Source organism: Caloenas nicobarica, chromosome 22 (assembly GCF_036013445.1).
Source record: "Caloenas nicobarica isolate bCalNic1 chromosome 22, bCalNic1.hap1, whole genome shotgun sequence".
NCBI classification, from domain to species: Eukaryota; Metazoa; Chordata; class Aves; order Columbiformes; family Columbidae; genus Caloenas; species Caloenas nicobarica.
This window is the reverse complement of record NC_088266.1, coordinates 6,024,373-6,050,924: the sequence shown is the minus strand read 5'-3', so window position 1 is coordinate 6,050,924 and position 26,552 is coordinate 6,024,373. Positions and strand designations below refer to the sequence as shown.

General features: G+C 43.2%; 2 protein-coding genes across 10 annotated transcripts; one reads left to right on the top strand and one right to left on the bottom strand.

The window, feature by feature from the left end:
* Positions 1–494: 494 nt before the first annotated feature.
* On the top strand, positions 495–12,866 carry LOC135997327 (cyclin-dependent kinase 11B). 6 transcript variants are annotated; one of them, XM_065649824.1, is made up of 20 exons: positions 495–531; positions 951–1,080; positions 1,757–1,872; positions 1,950–2,074; positions 2,462–2,600; positions 3,171–3,301; positions 4,469–4,591; positions 5,712–5,807; positions 5,926–6,060; positions 6,831–6,896; positions 7,483–7,658; positions 8,302–8,392; positions 8,867–8,988; positions 9,328–9,433; positions 9,671–9,792; positions 10,092–10,199; positions 10,511–10,627; positions 10,889–11,037; positions 11,405–11,594; positions 12,045–12,865. In XM_065649824.1, the coding sequence occupies exons 2-20, from the start codon at positions 970–972 to the stop codon at positions 12,135–12,137; spliced, it is 2,316 nt and encodes a 771-aa protein (XP_065505896.1). In that variant the 5' UTR covers positions 495–531; positions 951–969; the 3' UTR covers positions 12,138–12,865. The 6 variants fall into 6 exon arrangements, with proteins under 6 accessions (XP_065505896.1, XP_065505894.1, XP_065505899.1 ...); XM_065649822.1 differs by having other exon boundaries at positions 5,709–5,807; XM_065649827.1 differs by having other exon boundaries at positions 7,489–7,658; positions 12,045–12,864.
* Positions 12,509–26,427, bottom strand: MMP23B (matrix metallopeptidase 23B). 4 transcript variants are annotated; one of them, XR_010607410.1, is made up of 13 exons: positions 26,343–26,427; positions 26,042–26,157; positions 25,838–25,939; positions 23,056–23,173; positions 21,326–21,502; positions 19,909–20,054; positions 18,678–18,817; positions 17,350–17,517; positions 16,509–16,673; positions 15,774–15,884; positions 15,020–15,146; positions 13,848–14,315; positions 12,509–13,598 (listed from the first exon to the last, which is right to left on the bottom strand). XR_010607410.1 is itself a non-coding variant. In XM_065649829.1 (12 exons), exons 5-12 carry the CDS (start codon positions 21,494–21,496, stop codon positions 14,141–14,143), a joined length of 1,203 nt encoding a protein of 400 aa, XP_065505901.1. In that variant the 5' UTR covers positions 21,497–21,502; positions 23,056–23,173; positions 25,838–25,939; positions 26,042–26,157; positions 26,343–26,427; the 3' UTR covers positions 12,509–14,140. The 4 variants fall into 4 exon arrangements, 1 of the variants encoding a protein (XP_065505901.1); XR_010607411.1 differs by having other exon boundaries at positions 23,056–23,170; XR_010607412.1 differs by having other exon boundaries at positions 25,838–25,935.
* Positions 26,428–26,552: the final 125 nt, after the last annotated feature.

Here is a 26,552-nt window from a genome sequence, read left to right as displayed (position 1 = left end):
TTACTTTCTAAAATGAAACAATTTCCCAGCTAAATCCGTGGATGGGTAATAAAATCTTCTTTCTTCTCACGTATTGCGGCGTAACCTCCAGTCATTTTTCCTTTCAGAATTGCCCCTTTCACACTGAGTTTGTGCAAATTCTCCTTCGTAGCGTGTTCGTTCTATTGCTTGTTTAAATGATCGTGAGAAAAACAATTTATTCAAATGAATAATAAAATTTAACTCTATGTAATTAAGAAACACACGCGTGACGGTTTCTCCTCTTGTAACGTGTTCGTTTGCTGCGGGTTGTTTTAATTTGTTGTTGAACAGGCAGAGCGTGGCCGTTAATTAGTTAATTACCCTCCCGCGAGCATAATTAATTTGACATAATTTGACAATGGCAGATTTTGGTCGCTGTCCGGCCCCGCCCTTCCCGCCGTGGCGCCGGGTTGCGCCACTCGGCCTCTGTGACGTCATCATCCTGCTCCGGCGGGCGGAAGTGGCGCGTTTGTCCCGCGCTGCTCGGCCCAGTCTCCGGTGGCGGCGGCGGTGAGTGGGCCCGGCGGGCCCTGGGCCGCAGCGGCGGCTCCGGGCCGGGGAGGGCCGGGAGGGCCGGGGGCGCCGGTCCGCGGGGCTGCCCTGTCTACCCGCGGCCGCTCGGGGCGAGGCCGCTGAGCAGCGGTTCCCGTCACCCTCCCGGTACCGGAGCGGTACGTGAGGGCCGGGGCCTGCGGCCGCCTCAGGGAAACACCGTCCCTGGACTATGGACGGTGCTTTTATTTGACCCGAACGGCTCCTAAGCTCGTCTTATAGATTTCAACAGTACTTTTCTGGTTCAGCATAAGTCCCACTTGACTTTACTTGAAGATATATTGTGTGTCTGATATAAGAAGTCAACCTAAAATAGACAAATTTGTGTTGGACTGTGCGCTTCGTGTAGGTTTCATTAACGTCGTGTTCTCTTTCAGAGTGGTTTTTTTAATTCAAATGGGTGATGAAAAGGATTCTTGGAAAGTGAAAACTTTAGATGAAATTCTTCAGGAAAAAAAGCGAAGGAAGGAGCAAGAGGAGAAGGCAGAGATAAAACGTATGAAAAATGTAAGTTGTCCTTTGATATACAAGCATTTCCAATGAAACCTGGGGACCTTCAGTGCCAGGATCCTCGTTTTCTGACCAGAACAAGGCTTCTTGCCCTGCCAGTGGAATTCCGCTGTGCTCTTGTGCATGTTTTGTGTGTGATCTCTAATTCCAAAATGTGACAAAGATACGGCGCTTTGCTGAGATCTCATTGGCCTCGCGCTATGTACTGTGCTTTGGTTCATAGCTGTTGGTTAGAAAAGGTAAAGAAATTGATGTGATTAACTGGAAGCTGCAGTTCAAGTAAAAATCTTTCAAAGATCTTATAGAAGAATGGGTTTAAATAATTGTTCTTCAATAACTATCATGTTACTATTTGTTTTTCTACTGCTATGTACAAAATAACATTATTTTGGAAAAAAAAACCCTAGTAGTTAATGCAATCCTCCTTAATCATTGTTTAATTTTGTCTAATTACATTGAAGATACAGAAGTTCAGCTATAATTGCAGTGAGGCTGTATGTGGCTGCTTACAGCTATGAGATCTCTGCCTCATAATTCAGTGTATGTTACTGGTGTGACCAGTTTGGGATGGCTTTTGAGCTGGGAATGGAAGAGTATCATTTAAATATTTTCCCTTTGTGACATAGAAATTAATTGCATTTTGTTCTTGCCCTTTCTTACGTTTCTGTCACAGTCCGATGATAGAGATTCAAAGCGGGATTCTCTTGAAGAGGGGGAGTTGAGAGATCATCGCATGGAAATAACAATCAGAAATTCACCTTACAGGAGGGAAGACTCCATGGAAGACAGGTAAGTAAAAGAGAATAACAGTCTGTTTGACAGTCCATGTCACCTTCCGGAGTTTATTAATTTATCTTGTGTTTTAGAGGAGAAGAGGATGATTCCTTGGCTATAAAACCACCGCAGCAAATGTCACGGAAAGAAAAAACCCATCATAGAAAAGATGAGAAGAGGAAAGAGAAACGCAGACACCGTAGTCACTCAGCAGAAGGTGGTTATTACTACATGTCTATAACGTTTGTGGTAGTTTCCCGAAGCGAAGCCGAACAGACAACTGTGTAGAAAGTAAATAATAATAATAACTACAAACTAAAGAAAACATGTTAGGTGGATAAGACAAAGGAATTTAAACTTGCATTGTTTCTTTGATTACATGTAATGTCTTCGTGGGAATGACAGGGGTTTGTATGTGTTTGAGATCTTAGAATCTTTCAGTTTCCCAACACCCTTTCAGATCAGGATTTTTCCATTAAGAAAATAACAGACAACATTAAAATAGGTTATCATAAGTTTCACATTTTCTAGCCTTGCTTTTTAAAAATAGAAGCGCCAAGTATTTTGAATAGTAACACTCCAAAATTAATTTTTGTTTATTTAGGGAAACATGCCAGAGTGAAAGAGAAAGAACGGGAACATGAGCGTAGGAAGAGACATAGAGAAGAGCAGGATAAAGCCCGTCGTGAATGGGAAAGACAGAAACGGAGAGAACTGGCAAGGGAGCATTCCAGGAGGGAGAGGTACACACGTCCCTCCTCCCCGGGACAGACCGACAGACATGGACAGCTTCCTCCTCTAAACCTGTCTCTAACTTTTCTTTGTTCTGAAATGACATAAAAATTCAGAGCAAAAACTTGTGCTGCCACGGCCATGTTCCTGTGAACGTGTTGTCCAATGAAAATGTGTTCTGGACTTTTAATTACCTTTGTTAGTGGCTTCATTGCAACAGATACTTGTAGGTGATTCATTGCCAGTGTTTCACTATCATGGAAAGAAAAAAAAAGGCAGCACAAACCAGATTTGCATAGTACCAGGGGATTTATTAACTGAATTTGCTTAATCTCTGTTTAAATCCTGATAAGGGTGCAGAAGCTCCTGTGGTTTAGAGCTCATGGTCTTTGTCTTTGAAACACTGTTTTTAAATGATCAGCCGAAAAGCTACATCTGGTTTTGACTGCTGTGCAATCAGTGGTGGTTTTGTGAGTGAAACTCCATGGCCCTGTAGTTTGTTATGGCAAAACAGTTTTCCTTTATTTCATAAGCTGAATTTGCAGTGGGCTGTAACGTAACAAAAAGTCGTTATTTTCTAGAGATCGTCTGGAGCAGCTTGAGCGAGAACGAGAAAGAAAAATCAGAGAGCAGCAGAAAGAACAAAGGGAGCAAAAAGAACGAGAAAGACGAGCTGAGGAAAGGCGTAAGGAACGGGAAGCCAGAAGAGAAGGTAACTGTCTCCATGTAAATGTTGCTTTGGCACGCTGTCTGCTGACACGATGCTGGGATGGAGGTATAGAAAGTGGTTTTTACCTAGATCAGTGCTAGAATTTAAAAAAAATAAAGCTGGGGTCCTTCGATGTGGGATAGGAAAAAAATCTGAAGTTCTGCATGGGGAAGTAAAACAACGTCACATGCCTTAAACATCACAGCGTATTGATCAGTCCGTAAGACTTTCTTTGCCTCTCTCCATTAGTCTGGTTTCCTATATGAACAAGATTTATGTAACTGACATTGTCTCTGTGTGTGCGTGTTTGTGTATCCGTCACAATCCAAACTCTTTGGGTGAGTCTAACCCAATTTGATAGAGATTGAAGTCTCAGAATTAAGTGTTTTAAGCATTTGGGGAAATAAATTGCCAAGGGAGGGTAAGGGATCATGTAAGCACTCCAGCCATGGAAAAGGCTGTAGTGGGAATCAAGTGGGGCAGATCTGATAACCGAGCAATTTAATTTCACTTCTACATGTGAACCCTCACTTTGCGCAGCGTATCAGGTACTTGCTGTCTGAGTTCAGATGGGTTTTGGTTAAAGGATCTCTTTTTGTCCCAGCGGTCAGAGGTAAAAATCAGAGCCCGTTCCTGTGATGAAGTGACAAAGATTGTTCAAGAGTAGCAGAAGAAGCCAAATTTACTGCTGTTCTTTCTAGTTTGGTTCATGCCAAACAGCTCGATTTTGTGCTTGGTATTTATGCTGATATTGCTCAATCTGTCTGGCCTTTCATTTTAGTTATTTTTATTGTTGTGAACGTTCTGTCGGCTTCTTCTAAACTTCAGGTGGTTTTATTCTTTCATGTATCTTCCTGATCTGTCCACTTCTCTCTCTGGCATTCATGCCTCAGTTTCAGGGTGTTCCCTGTGTGGTACGTGGGGCATCTTGCTTCTGTTTCCCAAGTACAGCAGCACCTTTCTTTGCAAATGCATATTTTATTGTGCATAAGGTGAATCGTAGTCCTTTGTTCTCCTAGATACAGTTAGATTCCACTTCCACTCCTGCCCAGCACCCTTTAGTTGGTAAGGAAAAATGAGAAGCGTGCAAAGCAGGTGGTTGTGGCAGACAGAAATATTGTAATTAGGGCAGGGAGATGTAACAATTTCTTCTGGTTTTGTTTTCACTAGTTTCTGCACACCATAGAACAGTGAGGGAAGAATATGGAGACAAAGTAAAAATGAGACCCTGGAGTCGCAGCCCATTACGACAGCAAAGAGACAAGCTTGAGCAAGCAGATAGCAGGAAACCAGGTAGCATTTGCCACGTTATCATGTCTTTGCCTGGGGATTAGGAGGAGATCTTCGGGGTAGTGTTTAAATTTTAGTGGGAAACTTCTGTCCCTGGTGCTGTGCTGAAAGTATTGCGCGCTCAGCCCGGGTGGCATCGCTCTGGGATGTTCCTGGATATGTACAATGTGCTGTTTTCTAAAGCAGTGCTGGTTCTGCAGGTGATTGTGCAAGTGACAAATTGAACGAACCTTTCCTTTTTAGTAGTAGCAGTAGTAATTTTAAAAGTTCCAAAGTGAGTTACTTCATTCAATGAAGAAAGAAGCGGCTGACTGAATTTTTTAAATGTTGTAGTTTGATTCCCTTGCAGATTAAAAAGGGATTGTTTTCATTAGCTCCAGTTGGATTTGTTGCCAGGATCCAAGCTACCTTAAAAAGTTTCCCTACAGGGATCAATATAGTTTAAGCATCAGTGATATTGTCACCTTGTAGAAAAAAATAAATGCTTAAGGCAGTATTCTGGTTAGACAGTGAATTCTGTTTTCTAAGCCAGAAAACGGTCTTACCCCTGCCTAGAAGGTCCTGTGAGTAAAGAACTTGCACAATTGACATTAAAGTGTCTTTGGTTAAAGCAGAAAAGCTCCGTGTCTGCCTTGTTGATGTGTGTAGCTGTACAAGTCAGTGTACCTGTTGAAAGGAAGCTGATTGCAGAATGTGCCCACCCGACAGCCCAGGTGCAGGCGCTCCGTGCTTTGAAGCTGCTGTCTGACTGATCAACGGCCACTCGCACGTGTTAGTTCATTCTCGCACGTTAGTGAGACTGTGTTGTGGTGATACGTGTGACCATGTTCCTGTTTTATCTATTTATTTTAATTAATCTTAGAAGGGCTTAGGCATATGCCATGTTTAAAAAATAAAAGTATTGCATATTTTTGGCTGTCGATCCTGCACCACTGCAAGTCAGAAAAGCTGTTTGTCTTTTGAGCGGAGTCTGCAATTTCTTTTTTAGGGCTCTGTATTTCCAAAACAGCATGTTCAGCGCTAATTTAATGTCCAGAGCAAGTAAATCAGTGATCTGGGTATTCAGAGTCTTATAATTGATATTCAGTCAGCACCCTGTTTGTAATTTTTGTGGTCTCAGCAGTAAAAGAAGAGAAACCAGAAGAGAGAGATCCCCTTTCCGACCTGCAGGACATCAGTGACAGCGAGAGAAAAACCAGCTCTGCAGAGTCTTCATCAGGTGATTAAGTGCAATTTCTAGATGTAATTAATTGTCTAGTTGTCTGTTGAGGAGCCACTGTTGTTAAAGCGTGTACTTAGTTACGTGTTTGATTATGTGTTTGGTTATTCCTGAACAGAATCTGGATCGGGCTCGGAAGAAGAGGAGGAGGAGTCCAGCAGTGAAGGGTCTGAGGAAGAGGGAGAGGAAGAGGAGGAGGAGGAGGAGGAGGAGACGGGCAGCAATTCTGAGGAGGTGTCTGAGCAGTCAGCTGGTGAGGGACATAAAGCAGGCCCTAGAATGGCGTGTTATGATCCTCTTTGTTATTCCATATTGTTTTATTTGAACATTTGCCTTTTCTCTTAGTCTAGGCTAGGCTGAGACCTCACAGGTCAAGATAACTAAAAAGAAAAAAACCCAAGTACAAGTCATGTTCTATCCTTTTATACAGAGGTAATACCAGTTCTTCATCTAAGAAGCCGGATTAGAAAACTGAAAGCCATTTTTGTCTTCCTAAGTGGTGTAAGGCTAACAGTTTGAGTAATTTTGTAACATAACAAATATTCTGTAGAGAACAATTTTGCACTTATTTGAGGGGTGGTGAAATACAAATGTCGCTGTCATTTTGAATTATTTTTCAGTTGCAAATTTCAGGGGTTTTTTTCTTGCTAGTACAGGTAAATGAACATAATAGTAAAAGCTTTAGTAAAAAAGTCTAATTACGCCCATTCTTGTAATTAATGAGTAAAGAAAAGGCACCAAAGCATGCTCTGATGGCTGGGTACTTTTATTTAAAATCAATTTCAGCTAATAAGCAAATATTCCTAAGTTTCCTGGCTTAATTTATTCACTTGCCCCCATCCCTGAATTCCCAGATAACTGGTAAGAATTGTGTTCCCTGTTGGAGGCTGAGAGGTGCGTTCTGTGGAGTCAGGGGAAGCGTTTGGTTTCCAAGTGAAACAGAAACGTTTTCACGAGTGATCTGCCCTACAAGGAGCTCCAGAGTGTTGAGTTTATTCAGTTGAACTTGATTCTGTTTTGCAGAAGAGGTGAGCGAAGAAGAAATGAGTGAAGAGGAGGAACAGGAGAATGGAAACCACATCCCAGTTGGTACAGTGCAAATACTGAATATTTGAAGAAGTGTTTGGCTGAATTTTTGCAGCCAAATCTATTTCTACAAGTATTTAAAAATACTTAAAATGTATTTCTTGTTGCAGTTTTGCCATCATTCTAAAGCATCCTGTATTGGGCATTTTGGGGCCATTCTTATGTCAGAATCAGGAATTCTTTGAAATCTATTCAAATGTTTAGAGGAAATCAGATCCTACTCTAATGAGCAAATGTTTCCTGCTTTTTTCATTTTGAGTCTCCCGTCCTTTCATCAAAGCAGCTTTGCAGTCAGAATGAGACATACTGCCTCAGTTTTCTCTTTCATTCTATTAGTGTAAAGATTTATTTTTCTGACACATTGGCAATTGTATGTGCGTGACTGGAAATGAATTTTTGAAAGCATCATCTCCTCAAAGGGGAGAAATGAGGCTTCTCGTTGATCTTTACGGCTGCAGTTACTAAAGTGGCATAAATCGCACACCTGTCTCTTGTAGTGATCAGCGTTTCACTACCTTTGCTTCTCTAAAGCTGAGTTTAATTGTTCCAGACGGCTCCGTCTTTCTGTGACTGATTCTGACTTTTGAAGTTACAGAGTCGAGATTCGACCGCGATTCGGCGGGGAGCGAAGCGGAGGAGGAGGAGGCCGGGGAGGGCAGCCCGCACTCCAACGCCATGACCGAGGGGGAGTACGTGCCCGACTCGCCCGCGTCCTCCCCCATCGAGCTGAAACAAGAGCTGCCCAAGTATCTTCCTGCGCTGCAGGTAGAGGATCATGGAAAGGATGCTCGAGAGAATCGCAGGCAAACGGATTTGTTAACTTCGTAAACGCGTATTCGTGCGTGAGATCGTTTATGGGAAGAACACGCCTTGCTGGCTCAGCATCACCAAACGCACATTTCTGTGTGAAATATCGCTGTCTTTTTTTTGAGGAGGAAAAAAATGTGCATGGAGCAAAAGTGAGATGACTCTTTTAGATCCAGATATGAATGTAATAATACATTTGATACTGATATGTTGGTATTGCTATCTGGAAATAGGTACTTCAGAGAGAAGAGTTCCCTTCACGTGCAGAGAAACTGCTGGGTGGTTCTTTTTGTAGCCACCAGCAAAGTGTAGAAATACGAAAAGAAAGCATCTTTTTCTTAACTGAACTATCTGAAAGGTATCAGTTTAAGGTGCTGAGCTGCTGCCTTTGCCATTGTGACAGAAATTTCAGTTCATTCTCTGCAAAGTGAATGAGTTAATGAAATAATTTAGTTAGTCTACTAAAACACAAACTCTGCTGTATTGTTGAATTATCTTGGTACATTTTAACTATTCCTGTGAAGGTGCCGAAGTTTACCGTATATCTTAAAAAAGACATACAGAGGAGTAAATGTCTGTCTGTCTTGTCTGTTTTTTTCAGGGATGTCGTAGCGTGGAGGAATTTCAGTGTTTGAACAGGATTGAAGAAGGAACATATGGTGTTGTGTACAGAGCAAAAGACAAGAAGACTGGTCAGTACAAGCCGGCTCCAGTTATTCTCTTTGACTCGAGGGCTTCACTTGCGGCTCTTGGAGTTCAGAAGTAATTTCTGGCTTGGCCATGATGGTGTAGAACAATTAACGCGATTTCAGTTTCTGGCTCGAAAGGCAGTTGTTTCTGGCTCGAGATCTGCTGTAGGTGATGAGCGGGGTCAAGTTTTAAGAGCTGGCTGTGAGGGCTCTGCCAGGCGGCACCGCCGGCGCAGCTGCTGGTCACATAATTCCATCTTCCTGCCTGTCTGGTTAAACTTGACAATCTTTTGTTGTTGCTGGTGGTTTGATTCCACTTTGCTAACGTGGGGCTGACTCTGCTTCTTGGTTCAACATAATGTCTTGAGTAACAGTTTTCATTCAAGTTAAATTAATGACAGAACACTGAGGGACCTCTTAATGTGTGTTTATTAGTTATGTGATGGGAGATTTGCAGCTAATCTGTTTCCTTTGCAGATGAAATCGTGGCTCTGAAGCGCCTGAAGATGGAGAAGGAAAAGGAAGGCTTTCCCATCACTTCTCTGAGGGAAATAAATACGATTCTGAAAGCACAACATCTAAATATTGTCACTGTCAGAGTAAGGCCACAACCTGCTATTTCAAATGTATTTTTGTTCTTGAAATATTGCTTCTTGACTTTTAAAATGCCTTATAAAAATGTTAGCATTTGTAGCAGAGCTTGTTTCTGTAAACAATTGTATATTACCCATAAACTATATAGGCAGTACTTGCCTCTACATAACCTGATGTTTTGCAAAAATGAGTTATGGGGTGTGTTTTTTTGAAAAATACATTTTCTGTGGATTTTATCAATGGCAGGCTCCATTCATCCTCTTGCCAGTAAATTTCTAAAATTCGTTTTTGCATCTTTTTAAAATACTGTGTGCTCGTTTTGATCATTTGTTTCTGTGTTTTAGGAAATCGTTGTAGGTAGTAATATGGATAAAATCTATATTGTAATGAACTACGTAGAACACGACCTCAAGAGTCTGATGGAAACAATGAAGCAGCCATTCCTGCCAGGTACTGGTTGCTATCATCTCCTGTAACTCTTAAAACTGGAAAACTGGCCAACAAAACCTCAGTGTCTGTCCAAATGAATTCTGCTCTATGGTTTAACTGCTCTTGTTCTGTGACGTATTTTTGTGGTGCAGTCTGTGCTGTGCTTTTGACCCCTGCCCCCTTTTCTGTTCTTCAAACAAAAAAGGTAAAGGTATATTTATTATCTTAAATGCATTTGGCTTCTTTTTATAATTTCAGGTGAAGTGAAAACCTTGATGATTCAGTTACTGCGAGGAGTCAAGCACCTTCACGACAACTGGATACTTCACCGAGACTTGAAAACTTCCAACCTGTTGCTCAGTCATTCAGGCATTTTAAAAGTAAGAATTCTTTTAGAATATATGAAATTCCCACACTCACGAAAAAGCTTGTATTGCAGAATTACACTGCATTGTAGCTGTGTCAGGAGCTGCATAGAATGTTTTGCCTTTTTTTTTTTTTTTTTTGGCTTGTAAAAAAGAGTGAACTTCACCATTTAAGAGGCTGCCTTGCCACAACTCTCAGTTTTATGCCAGGATGTGACAAATAAGCCTGGTCTAGTGAACAGTGAATTCTTTATAGCGATGGTAAATAGTATGGTCGATGTTGGGAATATTACTGATTACCCATTTTCATTTAGGTTGGTGATTTTGGCCTAGCCCGGGAGTACGGGTCCCCGCTGAAGCCGTACACGCCGGTGGTGGTGACGCTTTGGTACCGGGCTCCGGAGTTGCTGCTTGGAGCGAAGGTATTTTATAATTGATGAACAAAGTATGAGTATGCTTGATTATTGATGGTGATTTAGAGGTAGAAATTCTGAATCTTCAGTATTATTTTTCCTAATATCACAGCTAAAAAGGTTCCATCTTCTACCGACAGAGGGTGGGTGACAGATTGAGTTTTGAATTATTTTATTGGAACAGTTGTGTGTGTTCTGGTCAGAGTGGTGGAATCCTTAAAAACAAAACACAAACCAAACCGACAACACTCCTTTCCCCAAACAACTCCGTAAAAGTATCTTACAGATTTTATAAGGTATATTATATCCCTTCTTTTCAGGAATACTCAACGGCGATAGACATGTGGTCAGTCGGGTGTATATTTGGAGAGCTCTTAACGCAGAAACCGCTCTTCCCGGGGAAGTCAGAAATCGATCAGATCAACAAAGTTTTTAAGGTAACGTTTCTAACATCTTTGGGTTCTAACTGACTGGTTTTAGAACAGCAAGAAATTCAAAGTGCTTGTTGCTTTTTGACAAAGATTCAGCCTCAATAAAAGGCTCATTACTCTGATAATTGTTTTAGAACACTGACAGTAGGCTATGATACGTGTTTTGTCTGTTTTCTCTGGATGCTTAACAGCTCCTATAGCTACATCATGAATAGGCAAAGGTTGCACTCTAGAATGAGTTTCTTAAGGAGATATTTTAATTTACAGGATCTGGGTACTCCAAGTGAAAAAATCTGGCCTGGTTACAACGAGCTGCCGGCAGTGAAGAAGATGACGTTCACGGAATATCCCTACAACAACCTCCGCAAGAGGTTTGGGGCACTGCTCTCGGACCAGGGCTTCGATCTGATGAACAAGTAAGTGCTGGAGCTGCGTCCTTGGGAAAACGTGATCCCATGCGGGGCTGGGGGGGAAGGGCTCGTGGTGGAGCCTGGAATTCAGTGCATTTAACCTTAACATTCCTTGCAGTGCTATTCCTCACATCGTGCTCTCAGCACCTGCTGCTAAGCCTCAGTCCAAGATTATTGTTGTACCTATATCCTAGAAGAACAGAGAAATGTTTTAGTAATAGCAAAAGTAATCTTGTTTCTTTCCTAGATTTTGATAAAAATCAGAAAATTCTAAATCACGTTTCTGAAGAATTTATAACTTTGGGGCTAATTTTTTTCTTCTTTTTGCCCCTCTTTTCTTCCCTATTTCATTGTCTTCCTAAATACTTTTCAGCTTTTTGACGTACTACCCAGCCAGAAGAATTACTGCCGAAGACGGTTTGAAGCACGAGTATTTCCGAGAGACTCCCCTTCCTATCGACCCCTCCATGTTCCCCACCTGGCCAGCAAAAAGCGAACAGCAAAGGGTGAAACGCGGCACGAGCCCCCGGCCCCCGGAGGGCGGTCTTGGCTACAGTCAGCTGGTGAGTGGAGCAGATCCACACAGAGTTCTCAGGTCCTCAGATGTGTCCAAATCCCGATTTTGGAAAAGTTTGCGGGGGCAGCGTTTTATGAGGCTTCTGGGGGTTGGGATCCTGTGACTCACCTGCACTTGCATGAAAAAGACACTCTAAAGTCCAGCGTTCCCTCTTCCTTTTCAAAGGGCACAGCCAATTACTGTGGTGGTCACAGAATCAGAATTTCAGTACGTAATCTGAGAAGGAAATGATGCCTGGTTTTATCACAGTGCAGGACAATTTTTCTTTGGAAAGCATACATTGTTTTACACTTTCTACTAAGCTTTCAAAGCTGCAAAGTTATTTTTTGTAAAAAAAATCCAAAGCCTGCTAAGTTCATTGTTGTCGTTTAGATTTGTGTGTTGGTAAATGCATCTGCACACTTACTGATAAATTAATTGTGATTGGTTTTGACAGGGTGATGATGATCTCAAAGACACAGGTTTTCATCTGACCACCACAAATCAAGGAGCATCTGCTGCAGGACCTGGGTTCAGCCTCAAGTTTTGAAGGAAGGGGGAGGAAAAACAAAAAGCCCCATTCCTGTGGGTGGATTTGTGAGTGGCACAGTTCTGTTCTTCGCGTCAGGGAGACTCGATGTTTTTCACGTGTGAAGAAAAGTCAAAATGTCGTCACAGATTCAAAGGCTCTTGCTGGGTGTGGAGTCTTAACTTGTGCATTCCATTAGCGGACTGGAATTAACCTGAAAAGCCAAGGATCGTTACAAAATCTGACAAAGGAAAACTTGAAGTACAATCCTGGAACAGCTTCTGGTTTATTTTTAGGTTTTTTTTGTTTCGTTGGGTTTGGTTTGTTTTTGTTTTTCCTTGTACATTTGTAGAATTAAAATACATTTTTAATTGTTTAACAGCGTGCAGGATTTCAGTTCAACACATGCAGCAAACTTAGATGTTGGCGACATTAAGTCTTCTAGAGGGGGAACTTATTCCCCCACTACCCTCAAATCTGTGCTGATGCTACTACAGCATATTGTCAGCCGGGGCAAACAACTTCTGGGCTTTTTTAAAAAATTTATTTAAAGTAAATTGTATGCATCTGAATATAGTTAGGGCAAAAAACCATAACAGTTCCGAGGTTTTCTTTCCAGCGAGGCTGGGTTGGGCTCAATACTCACGATATTTCTGGGTGCACTGCTGAGCTGAACACTGTTTGTGTTATAAACATGTATTTACAATGGCACTGGTGCAAAAGAATTAATCTATTGTTTTATAAACCAAAAAGATTTAATATGGAGAATCGAAACTTTATTTTCTGTAGAAAGTTCTTTTAAATATTCTTTTTCCATACCAAGAAGAGCTTAGCTTTGCTGATGGTATAATGCCATTATCTCATCCTTTCTCCTAAGATGAAAGACCAGAGGAGCTGTGCTGGAATTTCACATCCTTTTAAGTCTCTGTTTTCTAAGGCCATTGCTCTTTTCTGGGAACAGGAAGATTGGGAAAATACTGGGGTATTTGTGCAATCAGAACTGGGCACCAGTCCAGTAAAAGGATTAACTTAAATTATAAACATTCTATCAGTTTCAGCACATTTTAAAATTTTTTTTCTGGGTAAAGGCCTTGGAACTGGAATTCGGATGTACCAAAATTGTGGTAAATTTTGAAACCAGTAGCGTTGTGGCTTTTTTTTTATTCCTGGGCAGGAACGCAGAACTCTTTTCTGTTTCGGCCTGACTGCTTGCCTCGTACGGAAGGAGAACCAGTTCTCTTACTGGTCTGGTAAGTGAAGCGTACATGATTTTAGCACAATTCCTGACTATACAAACAAATACTGGAGTGCACGAGGCTTTGCCATCGATACTAACGTTATTTTCCTGTTGGACGCGGCACATTTACCTCATCCCTTGGGTGATGGGGGGACAGCGATGGAAATTACCTCATCTCTGGTGAAGAAGTCGAGATCAGACAACAAATGACAAGGTGTGAGGAGCTGCAGCTGGAGGTCGAGAGTCTATTGGGGTAAGAATACATAAGTAATAAATACAAACCCCAGGAAAGCTGCTGAGGGGAAGAAAGATGTCCTGGGGATACTTAAACTGAACATGTTGAAATGCAGAATGCAGTAATTGGAAAAGGTTTGTTGTGACCCTACATCCTCCTTCTGACAAGTAACAAAAAAAGCAGTATTAGCTCTTACATTGTTTTCCTAAGTTCTACTGCTTTGCACCAGGATCTAAAAAAATGTCAGCAAAACACTTACAGATAGAACCGGTCACCTTCCTTCCACAACCCTCTGCCTCCACTGCAACATCAGCTGTTCATCCATTTCTTTGAAGAGTTATGTTCCTGGTTTTCAGCAGTCCACGCTGATCCACATAGTTTAACTGCAAAATCTGACACTTAAATTTTTTTTTTTTTTTAATTCTCTGTATAGCACATACTTGATACAAGTTTTACATTCCAGTAATTAAGTCTCAGAGTCTCTTATGCCAAAGAAACGTTTTGAATTTGAAACAACCAGCAGTAATTGAAGTGCTCATTCCAGGGCCTTTGTTAGTGCTTCAGTCTGATTCTCCAGGAATAAGTAGTCAGGATTCTTTCTTTTTTCTTTACTATACAAGTGTAAGTTCCTTCATTAATTGCATTTGCAATGATGCTCATGTGATCTTCATTTAAGGATAAGTAACCTGGATATGAGTATTCCAGCAGCTCTTTGTCTTTATACCAGCTGTCAGAAGAAAAATAATAGACATTCTAGAAAAGTAATAGAAATGATGGAAATTAAACTACAAACTGTCTAGTACAGTGCAGTATGTGTTCATGGTTCTTTCTCCTAGTAAGTTTTGCTGAACGAGTTTGCAGCACGCATGGGACTTTACCAAAACCAGGTTAAATTTTGCTGTGTATTTCAGGGAGATGAAGCAGTGACAACAGAGCACTATCCTGAGTAATTTAGGAGCTTGAATCTTTGAAGGTTGATGAGAATTTGGGTCCTCAGTCTAAACTAACTCATGATGTTGGGCATATCTCTCCATTTTAGATACATCCAGAGATAAGATGCTTGTACATTAGTAAAGAGCTAACCAACTAATTAATTGAAAGGGTAAATTTAAGACTGTAGTTTTTTTTACAGAATATGGGCCAGGGAATTTGACTTGATGGTAAGAATTACCTTCGTGCCATGAACTGGATTTTATCCTTTTTCAAGTCCTGTTTCTGACAGCTCTGCTTTCACACCAACTGCCTTGCAATGCTACGAACAGTATTTGCACGCTCCTTTCTCAGCCACCACTCTCTGGGTGCCAAACGAGAGAGTGACACGCTCCAGAAGACAAACTTTCATATTTCCGCTCTTTTGTCCTCCTTCCTCATCCTTTTTGATCTGAGCTGCAAAGTCTCCTAAGGGACTGGAATAAATGACAGAGCACTTACTAAACTTTGCCTTTTTTATGAATGATCTTCTGTCCGCAGCGGAAGGTGACGTTCCTGCCTTCAGACACAGTCTTGGTTTTTGTCCTTGGCGGGGGCAGCGTAGGGGGGACCGTTGGAAATGGGAATTCTGTCCAGACGTGAGAGAAAGAAATGGCAGAAGTTAGCAGAGCCCATTGCCAAGCTTTAGTCATTGCAAAACACTAAGGAATCTTAAAGGTATTAATTTAAAAATGCCTCCTACTGAGCAGTTTTGGATAGACCTGTAACATTATCCATTTGCAAAGGTAACGATTTTGCGGCTTGTAAACTGACAGCGGTGGATAAAAATCAACTTGCCTGTTTCATATATATGGAAGAGTATATGAACAATCACATAGAATACATGAGTTTTTAATTATCTGACTGCATTTTTGCATTAATCTGGTCTAAAAAATACCCTGTACTGGAGAAGGAGGTGCTAGTTATACGGAATTCAGAAACTCCCTATCATTGGTTCAGTTAAACTAGAGAAGAACGGGACAGTTCAATGTTCTACTCCACAAATCCTTAAACGTAAAAGCTGCTTATTTCTAAGCCTTGGTCTTGGCTCAAATATACAAGACAATCTGTGCTTCTCATTAGAGCTGCCAGCCACTTGCCTCCACTGCTCTCCAGTGTGGAATTAAGATCCCGCCTATCCCTGCAAACTCCGCTTAACTTGAACCTCCTCCCTCTGAGCGAACCCCACCAAGAACCCCAGAAGAAAATCAGATACCGTAGCAGAAGTCGCAGGCAGACGGACAGTGCTTTTTCATCAACTTCTTGCGTTTCTCACAGAAACCTTTTTGTGCCCATGATGGGCACATGGATAATCTGTCTTTACATCCTGAAACAGAAAGAGAAAAGGCATTAGAGGGATTGGGGTATAGACTGTTCCTTTGGAGAATCAAATTTCACCTAAATCAGATTGAATCTAAACCAGGAGTACAAGAAACAGAGCGGGGTGCCGTTATTATGTGAGCAGTGGGCCAGATATTGAGCTATTTTCATGCAGTAGCATCTGTGATTCAAGAGCTGCTCCAAGTCCTACACCAGGTATTGTCTGAAGAGGAGCAGGCAAATGTGTCAGAGCTTGAGAGAATCTTGCCACAGCCTCTTTGGTTTGCAGAGAGTTTTATCATCTTGTATCAACACATCTGAGTCCAGCTCTTTCTCTTCCCCCTTTGCGTGTTTTTCCTTTCCCTTTGTGCACCTGATGCTTGAAAATGTACAAATGCAAGTCAGGGCTCTCCGTGGCTAAAACTAGGCTTTAATTGTTGTATATGCCACAGTACAAAAGACCCAAGGAGTCCTTTTAACTCTACTTTGCATAGAAAAGGAGCAAGATCCCTCCTGCCTACTGCCTCTGCCAAACGTGAGGGTCCAACACCGTGAGAGCCCCCCAGGATCCAGTGACACCTCAGGCAAACCTTTGCACAGGAGCCCGGGCACAACCCAGCCCCTTCCTCACCGTACAGCCTGTGGATTCCCCAGACTTCATCCTGAGAAATGGTCTTTTTCCCGGTCAAGGTGGCGTTGATGTGCATGAGGGCGCTGGGGTTCAGGGAGTGCATGAGGCCCAAGGCGTGTCCGATTTCGTGAGCTGCGACGTGGACCAGGTCCGTGAGCCAGACGCCTGGGAGGGAAATGGAAAACCAGCCGGCATTGAAACATGAAGGGCTTTTGCTAATCCTGGGTTAACACCACAGGAAATATTTGAGCACTAGGACGAGAAGGATGGAAGTCCTTATGTCACCTAAAAATCTCCTCTTTTTATTTGTAGAAAAGCAGAGTATCATACTTTCAAAGAAAGTACTGAATTCGTCATATAATAATGAACTGAATTTGCTAGTTAGTAAGGGATCATCTTCATTTAAAGTTAGTTTTGATATTGCTTAAAAAAAAAAAAAAAAGGAAATAAAACTGTGTTACTAATAGTTTGGTATTAGGTGCCCACAAATGCAAAAATGACCGAAAATGTAAATGTAAAAAATGTAAAAAGCTCTGCCAGCAAGTTGAAGTAAAATAGCACGGCCCTTCTCTGAGCTGCACCTGCCTGGGCAGATAGAATTATTGAGGATGTGGCTGAACTATCGTGCCCACTGCATTATTTGGGAAGAAAGGGCCCTGCCACCAAACACGGTCCCTCACAGCAGTTCAGCCACGTAACAACAAGTCGAACAACTTCCCAAACTACAGAAAATCACAACCCTTTCCATTGTCTCTTTCCCATATTAGGTAAATCCCAGAACAAGAACTAAAACCTTAAATCCAACTGGCACTAATGACGTGCTCCCTGTGACATGTGTCACCTTTTTTCCAGCTGAACCGAGTGTTCCCCAGGATCCAGTACTCGTGGTCATCGAAATGGATTTCCCCGTGGGGCGGGAAGAAGGCGTGGGCGAGTTCCCCGGTGGTGCCGTCGAAGCAGTGGTGGATCAGGGACTCCAGACAGTCCGTGTGGTTGATTGAGTAGAAGCCTGTGAAAAAAGAAAAGATTTAGTGTATTGAGCAGGGTAAACCCAGCCAGGACACAGACATCTGTCAGCTTGTGGTTTATGAAAAACAAAAAATCTCTGCTGGTATCTCACATGTTTTCCAACCTACAGAGCCAGAAAAGGAAAAATAAATGCAGGGCAACTGTCAGGACTGATGATTGTGATGCAAACTCTGCTCAGCCCTGTGATGACCCTGGATTTAGAGCTGTTCCCAGAGGACAGAAACGAGCCCTTTGCAAAAAGGAACGCTGAGCTCTTTTTCAACATTGCATGGATTTTATTTTTTTTTTTTTTTTTGGGGGGGTGGAGAGCAGTTGGACGATGAGATGATAACCCCAGGATGCAATTGTTCCATTTTAAATAGAAATAAACAGCCTTAGAGCCATAGCTGCTTGGCGTCCTTTGGCCAGCGTGGTGATGGTGTGGCAGGACGGGCCCTGGGAAGGCACATCACGCGCTGCCGAGTGGCGTCACCAGCACGAGAGTGAGGAGCGTGTTGCGAAACAATGGTAAATCTGGTTATTTCAGCGTTGCTGCCATCTGCACAGGAAATCGTTATTTCACACAGACCATAAATCCCAGGAAGAATTCACATCTGGGGCTGAGACTAAGCAGCTAACGCCTCAGCTCGAACGTTTCTCTAGGCCTGAGGAGCTCAGGAGGTGACTGCTCACAGCTGACGGGGCAGAGGGAAGGGAGGAGAGAGGACAGAAAAGATGGGGCTTCTGCAGGGTCAACCAAAGGGAGACTAAAACCAGAAACAAGCTGGAATCCATCACTTCCGCTCTCTGTGACCTTGGATTTGCCATTTCACCTTTCAATATCCACCTTCCCCATCTGTGGAACTGAGATCATGCTGTCCCAGTGGCAGCTTTTGAGCGTTAATTCTCATCAAATACCTAAAGCTTCCTGACTGCAAGATTTACAGACAGTGTTAATGATGATATTAACATTTCTTTAGAGCAAATAGAAGTAGTTTTTCAATCTGACTAAAGGCAAATGATGCCCCAAACCTTATCCAAGAGGCCCTGCTGAGCCCACACAACAAAGGACAATCTGCCTCCCAACTCCTGCTTTTTACACACTGAAATTCTACAAGTCCCTCGTGGAATTAACACGCACAATTGTCCCGTGAGCCTCACCTATTTTCAGGTCACTGGCTACGTGGCGCGGCACTTCTCTGAAGCTGAACGGCGAAACTTCACTCCACATTCGGAAGGCGGCTGCCAGGCCCCTGCGCGTGTCCCTGGCGCTGATGAGGTTTCTCGGGAAGGACAAGATCCTGTAGGGACACAGAACGACGTCAGGAAAACGTCAGGAAAACGCTCTTCCCTTCTCAAACAGAAGCTGAAGGCTCTCGAGGCTGCATCAGACGATCCAGTCTTTCCATTCACTCTAAAAGGTTCAAAACAGGAGTAGCTCAAACTGGATATCAAGAATATTTAATAAAACCCCCACAGGGACTAATATTTCACTGATATTCTTTACAGTCACAGGTTCTGGACTACAGCTTTTGTCCTTCCTCAGGCACATCATTTTAGACAAGGTTCACTTGGAAAACTATTTTTATCCCAGCATCTCCCAATCTGTTGCACAGTGTTGCTGGAAAACAACTGCATTTCAGTAGCGGTAACTCCTGTTCATCACACTTAGGCTACAATGGTATGTGCATGCACTAAATTATAATACTCTCCCTCAAAAGTTTTGAAAGAGAAACAAGCTATTTCCCTTGAAAAAAATCTCATTGCTTGGAAGAGAGAGACTTGTGAGAAGATTTTACTTAGGCCACAGGTATTGATCCAGCTGAACTGTAAGAGAACTCCTGGTGCAGGATGGCAAAACCCCTGTTTGTATCGTGGAAATGTATCGATGGCCCCTAGAAACTTATCTTGTCCCAAAAGAAGATCCACATTCAGGACATTGCCTGAAGCGTAGCAATTGGGAAAAGCTGCGTATATTCTGCTATTCCCTCTGTTCTTTAGGTACGCACTTTATGTTCTCCCTCCGTCCCAGCACATCCTAAAGGGAGCAGGTTTCGTATCAAGCCAGGCTGTTAATGAGTGTAAACCTGGACAATTCAGACTATCATGAAGCTTAGCCTGTTTGGGATGAGCGTAAAGGGAGATTTGTGTTCTCTGCTCAGAGTGAAGGAGGCAGGTTGATGCCACCCACTCGTTCTTTGGGCTCACAGCACAACTAACCCCTGCTGTCCACTGGGAAAAATCAATACTGTAGAAGAACTCCCTACTTTAGAGTGGCCTTAGTGCTCTCCATTCACTACCAAATAGATTAGCAACATCCATGTGGTTAATATCTATACCCAGGAAAAACGCAGACCCCAGCGTCACTCTTAGAGCTCGTTCAAGTCCGTACTTGTACGTCAAGTTGAAGTGGTCCCATTTCAGGTGCCCTGGGGTGATCGTGTATCGTTTTCTCCGTCCCGGAGGCTGAGGTGGGAAAGCCGGGCTGTGCAAAGCAGAGGCGCTCGCTCTGTGAACTCCAGGTGATGTGGCATCTTCCTTAAAAGACAAAACAGGAGGTTGAAAGAGATGGGAGACAGAGTGAAAAACTACCAGGTACGGGGCGTTTGGAGGCTGGGGAACACAACAGGCACAGACGGAGCAGGAATGAGGCCACGGCGAGTTCTGCAGCTCTTCCTGGAAAGTTCTCATTTCCTTTTCACTTTGCTATTGCTCTCCAGCCTCACCACAGGAGAAGTGAAATACTGGACAAATGAGTAAAACAGGCAACGCTTTGTGCAGAGAGCTCTTTATAGAGCTGCACTGTGGATCTGAAATGCCTTCCAAGTAAATAGGAGCCCTAGAGACCTTGGAGTGCATTTAAAGCCATCATACAGTAAAAGACAAAATTGGGTGACAGGTCTGACTCAAACTGTAAAAGCCTTTTAGTCTTGAGCAGTGGAGGTGAAAAAATGGGACCCAACACACGTTATTCAGCCTGTGCAGTCAGACCTCCATTAATTTACTTAATTGAGTTGTAATGAATATAATTAATTCCCCTCTCTCACTCCTAGTCATGCAGTTCCCCTCTCATAAACTGAACAGTAACGTGACTCTGTGACTTGGTACCAATTAGTAAGAGCACGTGATGCAAACAAAGGCTGCTACTGCCAGCATCTTCATAAAGACAAACGGCAGGAGAGGATGCAAGCGCTTGAAGAAGATTGGTTTTTTAATAAAATCAAAAGGTAAATTTAAACTAAAAGCAAAAATTAAGATCGATTTCTGAGAGCGCCAGAGCCTTTCTACAGCTCCCTCTGAATGCCAGCTTGTCCCAGCACGTCATGCTAATAGATGGACCTCAAAAATGAGTTAATAACAGCTAATAGTTTCGTAGGTCCAGCATTAACTCAGTTTAGCTCTTACACCACGAGCTCTGCCTCTGGAGTTCCCAGGAAAGCTCGGCTGCTGCAGAAATGGGAATATCCACATGCCACATCACACTGGGCTGGGAAAGCAAAGGTACCCAGAACAGCCAAAGCTCCGAGGGAAATCCACCCAAATCATCTGTGCGTTCACTGCTTGGTCGCCTGCAAGCTGCAAACACACCTCTGATAATTGACTCTACTTGGATGCATAATTACCTTTTGGGATCCTTTGCAAAAAGGGATTCAAACAGCCGTAAACAGATTTTGTTGCCTTAGCAGTTATTCGCATATTGTTTAGATTGCTTTATGAGTGTATCCGTCTTCTAAAAAGAATAGACATCACATACATTTGATGCCCCCACTCCCCTTTCAAGCATTTGAGAATTAGATCCTTTCCCCTACCTGATTTTCCTGAACTGCAGCTCCAGCTGGGTCTCCCACAACAGCCAGCAAAGCCACCGCAGGGAAAATGCAGAAAACCCCCACCATGGTCCTACAGCCATTGCTCCTCTTCTTGTCAGCTGAGAGGAAGCTCTTCCTTCTGTCTGCACAGACTTGTTCTGCTTGATCCATGTCGTCCTTTAATACAAAAGCATTAAAGAGAGATGTGGCAGACACTGAGACATTCTCTTCACAGAATGTGCTGGTAATCCTTTTGCTCACAGTTGCATTTGGAGCATTTGTGAGTAGCTCTGCGGTTACTGCCAAAGCTGTGCAGAACCACTGGAGTTTCAAAAAGCCCTAAAAAAAAGAAAAAAAAGAAAAAAAAGAAAAAAATGTAGACTTTACATTGAGCTGCTTTCCAATGTGCCAAAGATTCTCTCAGCCTCTGCCAAGAGGTTTCATATTTCTGCAGCTGAAAGTTGGGAAGAAAAGCAGCAAAATGAAACAAGCTGGGATGGACATAAACTCTTTAACTGACTGGATAATCAGCAGAGGACAAATCTGCACTTGCCAGCTTTATGTAATGAAAAAATTGGGGGAGGGGGCAGCAAAAGGAATCCAGCAGCCAGCATCACGCCCTTGGAATGTTTCGTTAGGGATGCTTAACGCTCAAAGAGCTGTCATTTGTCAGGGGCTGTGGGAGCAGGATGAAAAATGAGATGCTGTGAGGGAACAGGCAGCCGGCTCTGCTCAAGAAACGGGTTTACAAACTCAGACAAAAGTAAATATCGACCCCCTCATCCATGAAATTTGGCAAGTGACCTGCAAAGTTACGGTGTACCTGGGAGCTACCCAGCACGGGGTTTTCATGCTGAGAAAGACAAGTATTTTCAGAATCATACTGATTTTGGGTACCTCAGCTTGAGCACGTCAGGAAGACAGGCTTGCAGAAGTGCTCAGTTTGTCTTTAACTGTTCGCTTCTCTAAGGCAGCTCCAGGCTGCAGACAATAGGTCAACTCAGGACTTTCTAAAAAGCTTACTCAGAAATCCTCAGGTTTTCAGAAACAGCTGCACTTTTCTGCCTGTTCACTGAGTGCTGGATACTCCTGATTCGGGGTGTCCTTAGCCAAACAGTTCTGAGCAGGTGGAGGAAAAGCAACTCTGCAATCTCCCTGTTTCCCAAGCAGTTCCCAGTAAAGCAGCGCTGGCTCAAAAGAAAAATTCTGCCAGCAAAGAGTATCCGGAGCTCAGTATCTGGAGCTTTAGTAAAAGGGCATTCTTGAGGATCTCATTGTTTCTGAATACTTATTTATGCAGCCAAGGCTTCTTCCATGAGTTACTGAAATATTCTGAAGAAGGACAGAGCTCAGACTGTATATTAACCATTTATTTTCTTGCGCCATGTGCTGCGGAGATGATTTGTGACCTCTGTGACATTTAGGATCCTGCTTCCCCGGCGAGGTAGCAGGTTACACCTTGATGGATCAGAAGCAAGAGCCGCATTTCTTGGAAAGCATATAGTTCACTTTCCCCCCGGGGAAATGCTGGGAATGCGCTGTGCCCATCCCCAGCGAAATTCAGTGCCTGTGCGTCCAACTTCACCAAACCACTGGCTGCAGAACGCTTTCAAAACTTAAGCCAAATATTTGCTCAGAAACCAGCTCAGCAGTAAGGCCAACATAAACCTCAGCTATGGCAATGAGAGTCAGATGGGGAAAGCTCTTCTGCTGAGGTATTCAGAACTTACAGATGCAACTCGCGGAGCTGAGGGAGACACGTGAACTCCACGCCGTGCTCACTAACAACGCTTCTGATAAAGTCACTGTGCATCTGGGTTCTTCAGTGCACAATCTTCAGTGCCGCTGCTGGTAAAAAAGCAAAATTGCAGGTTTATGCTTAGTTTGTTAATACTGTAGCTGTTGAATTTCAAGCACAGCTCCCTTCTGTAGGTATCTTAAGGATTATTAGAACCAGAGTGCACATCTGTTGACATTTCATCTGTTTCCTGCCCTGGGTTAAGAACATCATGGCTTTGCCAAGACATAATTGTGCCTAAAAGACTCTCAAATCCAGCCATCAGTGGCCTCAAATCTACAGCACTTGTCAGAATTTAAGCCTCATTCAGACACTTCAGACAACTCCCAGAGTCCCCTTTCCCTGTGCCAAGGGAAAGAAGTTAGTCAGAACTCTAAAGATTTATCTCTGTCTTCTCCAATACCTGAACATGTTCTCCCTGCTTTACCAGGCAGCCTGAGCCCCTCAAACGACACCTTTTCTGCAAGTGCAGAAACCGGATGCTGTGACTTCGGAGTTCGGATGAATTTTAGAGGTCTCGGGTTCTTGAGTGCAGATATTTGGTTTGGAGTACAGGCAAGAACTGTCATCCTGACTATATTTGGACAGAAGAGCATTCCTGGCTTTGGTTTCTGCACAGTGTCTCAAAGCAATGGAACACATTACACTTTGAGGGAACCCATCTGGTGTAATGGGGAATTGGAAAGGAGGGCAGGGAACAGAACCAACTCTGCTTTGTCTTCACCCTGTCGGCAGCGGCGACCTGGCTATCGTTGCAGGGAGCTGGGATTTCTAAGCAAACAGGGATGTGTATCCCAAGATCTCTGCACGCAATGAATGTCACATGAGAAAGCTCTAAACAGCTGTCGAGAGGGAATGAATGTTGTATAAAATCTGCCAACAGTCGACTAGAGGCTATGGAGAACATAAAGGACTGGATCATTTGCACAACACGATGCACTTTCCTTGTTAAATCACCTCAGTCCTGCTTTCCTATTTTCAGTCTTATCTTTCAGTCTTAATTGCCAAAATGTTTAAAGTGGGGCTGACATATCATACACAACATATGGCTACATTCCCAAGGGCAAGTTTTAGCTCAAAATAAATACTTTCTCACTTCCGTGGATTATTCTTAGCATTTCTCTCCCCACCTTCATTCAGCATTGCAAACACTAAATGTTACTTTAGCACTATTTCTAAATGGTTCTCGTTTGCCACATTTAAAAGGAAAGTCAGCCCTGGTGCATGGGCCAGGAATCTCACTGGCACCGCTTCGTTCAAGTCCCCAAGATGATGCAAGAACAACCTATTACAACATATCTATATGTACTACAACGTATCTATAGGTACTACAACCATTCGTGCTAGAACTGCAGCTGTCTGAATACCCAAAATAAATCTCACCTCTCACAAAACCTCTTATTTAATCGTGGATTAAGTGCATATTATTCAGCACTGGAACAAACTGCTCTCATTAGCTTCCCCGTCACGAACTGGGAGTTTTACACAGAGGTGGGGAAGACAAGGAAAGGAGAAGGACCCAAGATCTGATGGTGTCCAATGGCTCACGGCATCAGCGGTTCATCCCTCGGGCACCACTCCAAACCCAGCACGGGCAGGGGAGGGGGAGCACACACAGCTGAATGTGATTTACCACATATTGGCTCCTCTGCGGCCCATGTGAAAAGAATTAGCAAATCCTCATATAGCTCCTATTTTAAAAAGCACTTACATATTTATCCCTTCGTCTCACAACTTGGGGGGAAAAGAAAAAAACGACAACCCAACATTTTTGTGTGGTTCCTGTGGGAACGGCAGTTAAAACTTGTACTTTTTCAGTGGGTCATGGACTAAAAAGGATTTTATCTGCTGTACCAAGGAGCAACATTCCCCAGGGAGGTAGAGAATAAAAATGTTCTTTAGTCCCCAAGCATTCTCCCACTGTCATGCAGCCCCTCGTGATCAGCATCTGCATGTTCCTAGAAAAATCCACACTCTGCTGAATAGCAAATGAGCTGAAAACAAGGGATTGCTCCAGCTGGCAAGGAAAATGGAATATTTTGCTTAACTGTCAATTTGGAGCTGCAGCTCTCAGAAGTGCCTGCACCGGCCTGACCTTGCGTTACCAAAGAGACGTGGTCCTGACCTCAGCCAGAAGCTCGGCAGCCCCGTCATGGCCACGTAGCAAGGAGAATTTCAGGAATGAAATGAGGGAGAATTTTTTCTCAATACACAGAATAAAGTGTGTCCATAACAGAGTAACAATTGCTTCCCTGGGTGGGGATATTTTTGTTGTTGCACTTTACTGGGCTGCATTAACCATCTGTAATCCACTTGTGGATGGATCAATCCTCCTGAAATCCTAGTGGGAACATAATCAAACTAGAAATGGGTTCTTCTCCTGACCAGTCATCTCCCTCTCCACTCCCTCAGTCTCACGCTGTCTGTAAAACGCTGAGTTTTGGCCTCGCTTCCAAAGGAAATGCTTTAGAAACCCCGGTTCCGAGTATGAGATGAGCTATATTTGAAGTTTTTACACCAGAAGGACTGAGCAAGATCCTTCCCTTCCAAAACCATCGCTGTACCTCGCACACAGAGCTGCACGTCGTGGTGGCAGAAGCCCCAGGGAAAACAAGGAGCTCCCCAGCACGTTTGTGGGAGACCAACCAGCAACAAACATCAAGCAGAAAGTTACTCACTGTCCACACGGATTAACCAATTCACCAAAAACATACCTGGCACACGCGGCATTCTCTCGCCTCTGTCATATAATTCCTGGGGCTCCACTGACCACCTTGGCTCTTCTGGGTTGTGGTGCAGCCATTCCCTTCTTCTTGCTAGCGAAATGAAAGGGTCAGAATGGTGCTGAACGGCTCAGCTCTTGCTCCTCAAAAGCAACCACAGCAGGAAGAGGGAAATGAAAGGAAAAAACTCCCAACCTGAAAGCTCTCTTTACAAACAGCAGCTCTCAAGCAGGTATATTGTGCTGCGCAAAATTCCGTCTCTATCTTGGCCATACAGTGAGTTTCAGATATGAAAACAAGATCAGGAGATCCTGAAATGGAAAAGAATTTTAAAAAATAAAAACATAAACTTGAGGGGAGCTCTTCTTTCCCCTACAAAATCTCTTTTCATTACAGGGGAAAAAAATAAAAATAAATTTTCTGCAACAGCTGCACAGCTTGGAAGTTGAAGGCTGCAGCCTTCCTACGTTTTCTTTCCTTCAGGGACAATACTCACTTGGAAGACTCTCTTCATTTAGTATCCAAAGAAATTATAAAAAAATGAAGCAAATGCTCCCTGTTGTTTTCTCCTGAATGCACTGACACCTTAGGCATAAGAAATGAGAGTAACACAACAGACATGGAACCGTTTGCCACCTCTGGCCCCTCTTCCCCAAGTCCCAGCACACACAAGACTTTCTCACAACACCAGGGGATTATGAAGAAA

Bases quoted from the DNA above. Each gene is read 5' to 3' on its own strand.
- MMP23B (XM_065649829.1), bottom strand. From the start codon at position 21,496: ATGGATCAAGCAGAACAAGTCTGTGCAGACAGAAGGAAGAGCTTCCTC. The intron at 20,055-21,325 runs GTAGGGGAAAGG...TTGTCTTTTAAG, and splicing joins CTGCAGTTCAGGAAAATCAG to GAAGATGCCACATCACCTGG. The intron at 14,316-15,019 runs GTAAGTGCTCTG...TTCTTCTGACAG, and splicing joins CATAAAAAAGGCAAAGTTTA to CTGGTATAAAGACAAAGAGC.
- LOC135997327 (XM_065649822.1), top strand. From the start codon at position 970: ATGGGTGATGAAAAGGATTCTTGGAAAGTGAAAACTTTAGATGAAATT. The intron at 6,897-7,482 runs GTACAGTGCAAA...TGACTTTTGAAG, and splicing joins TGGAAACCACATCCCAGTTG to TTACAGAGTCGAGATTCGAC. The intron at 8,989-9,327 runs GTAAGGCCACAA...TCTGTGTTTTAG, and splicing joins TAAATATTGTCACTGTCAGA to GAAATCGTTGTAGGTAGTAA.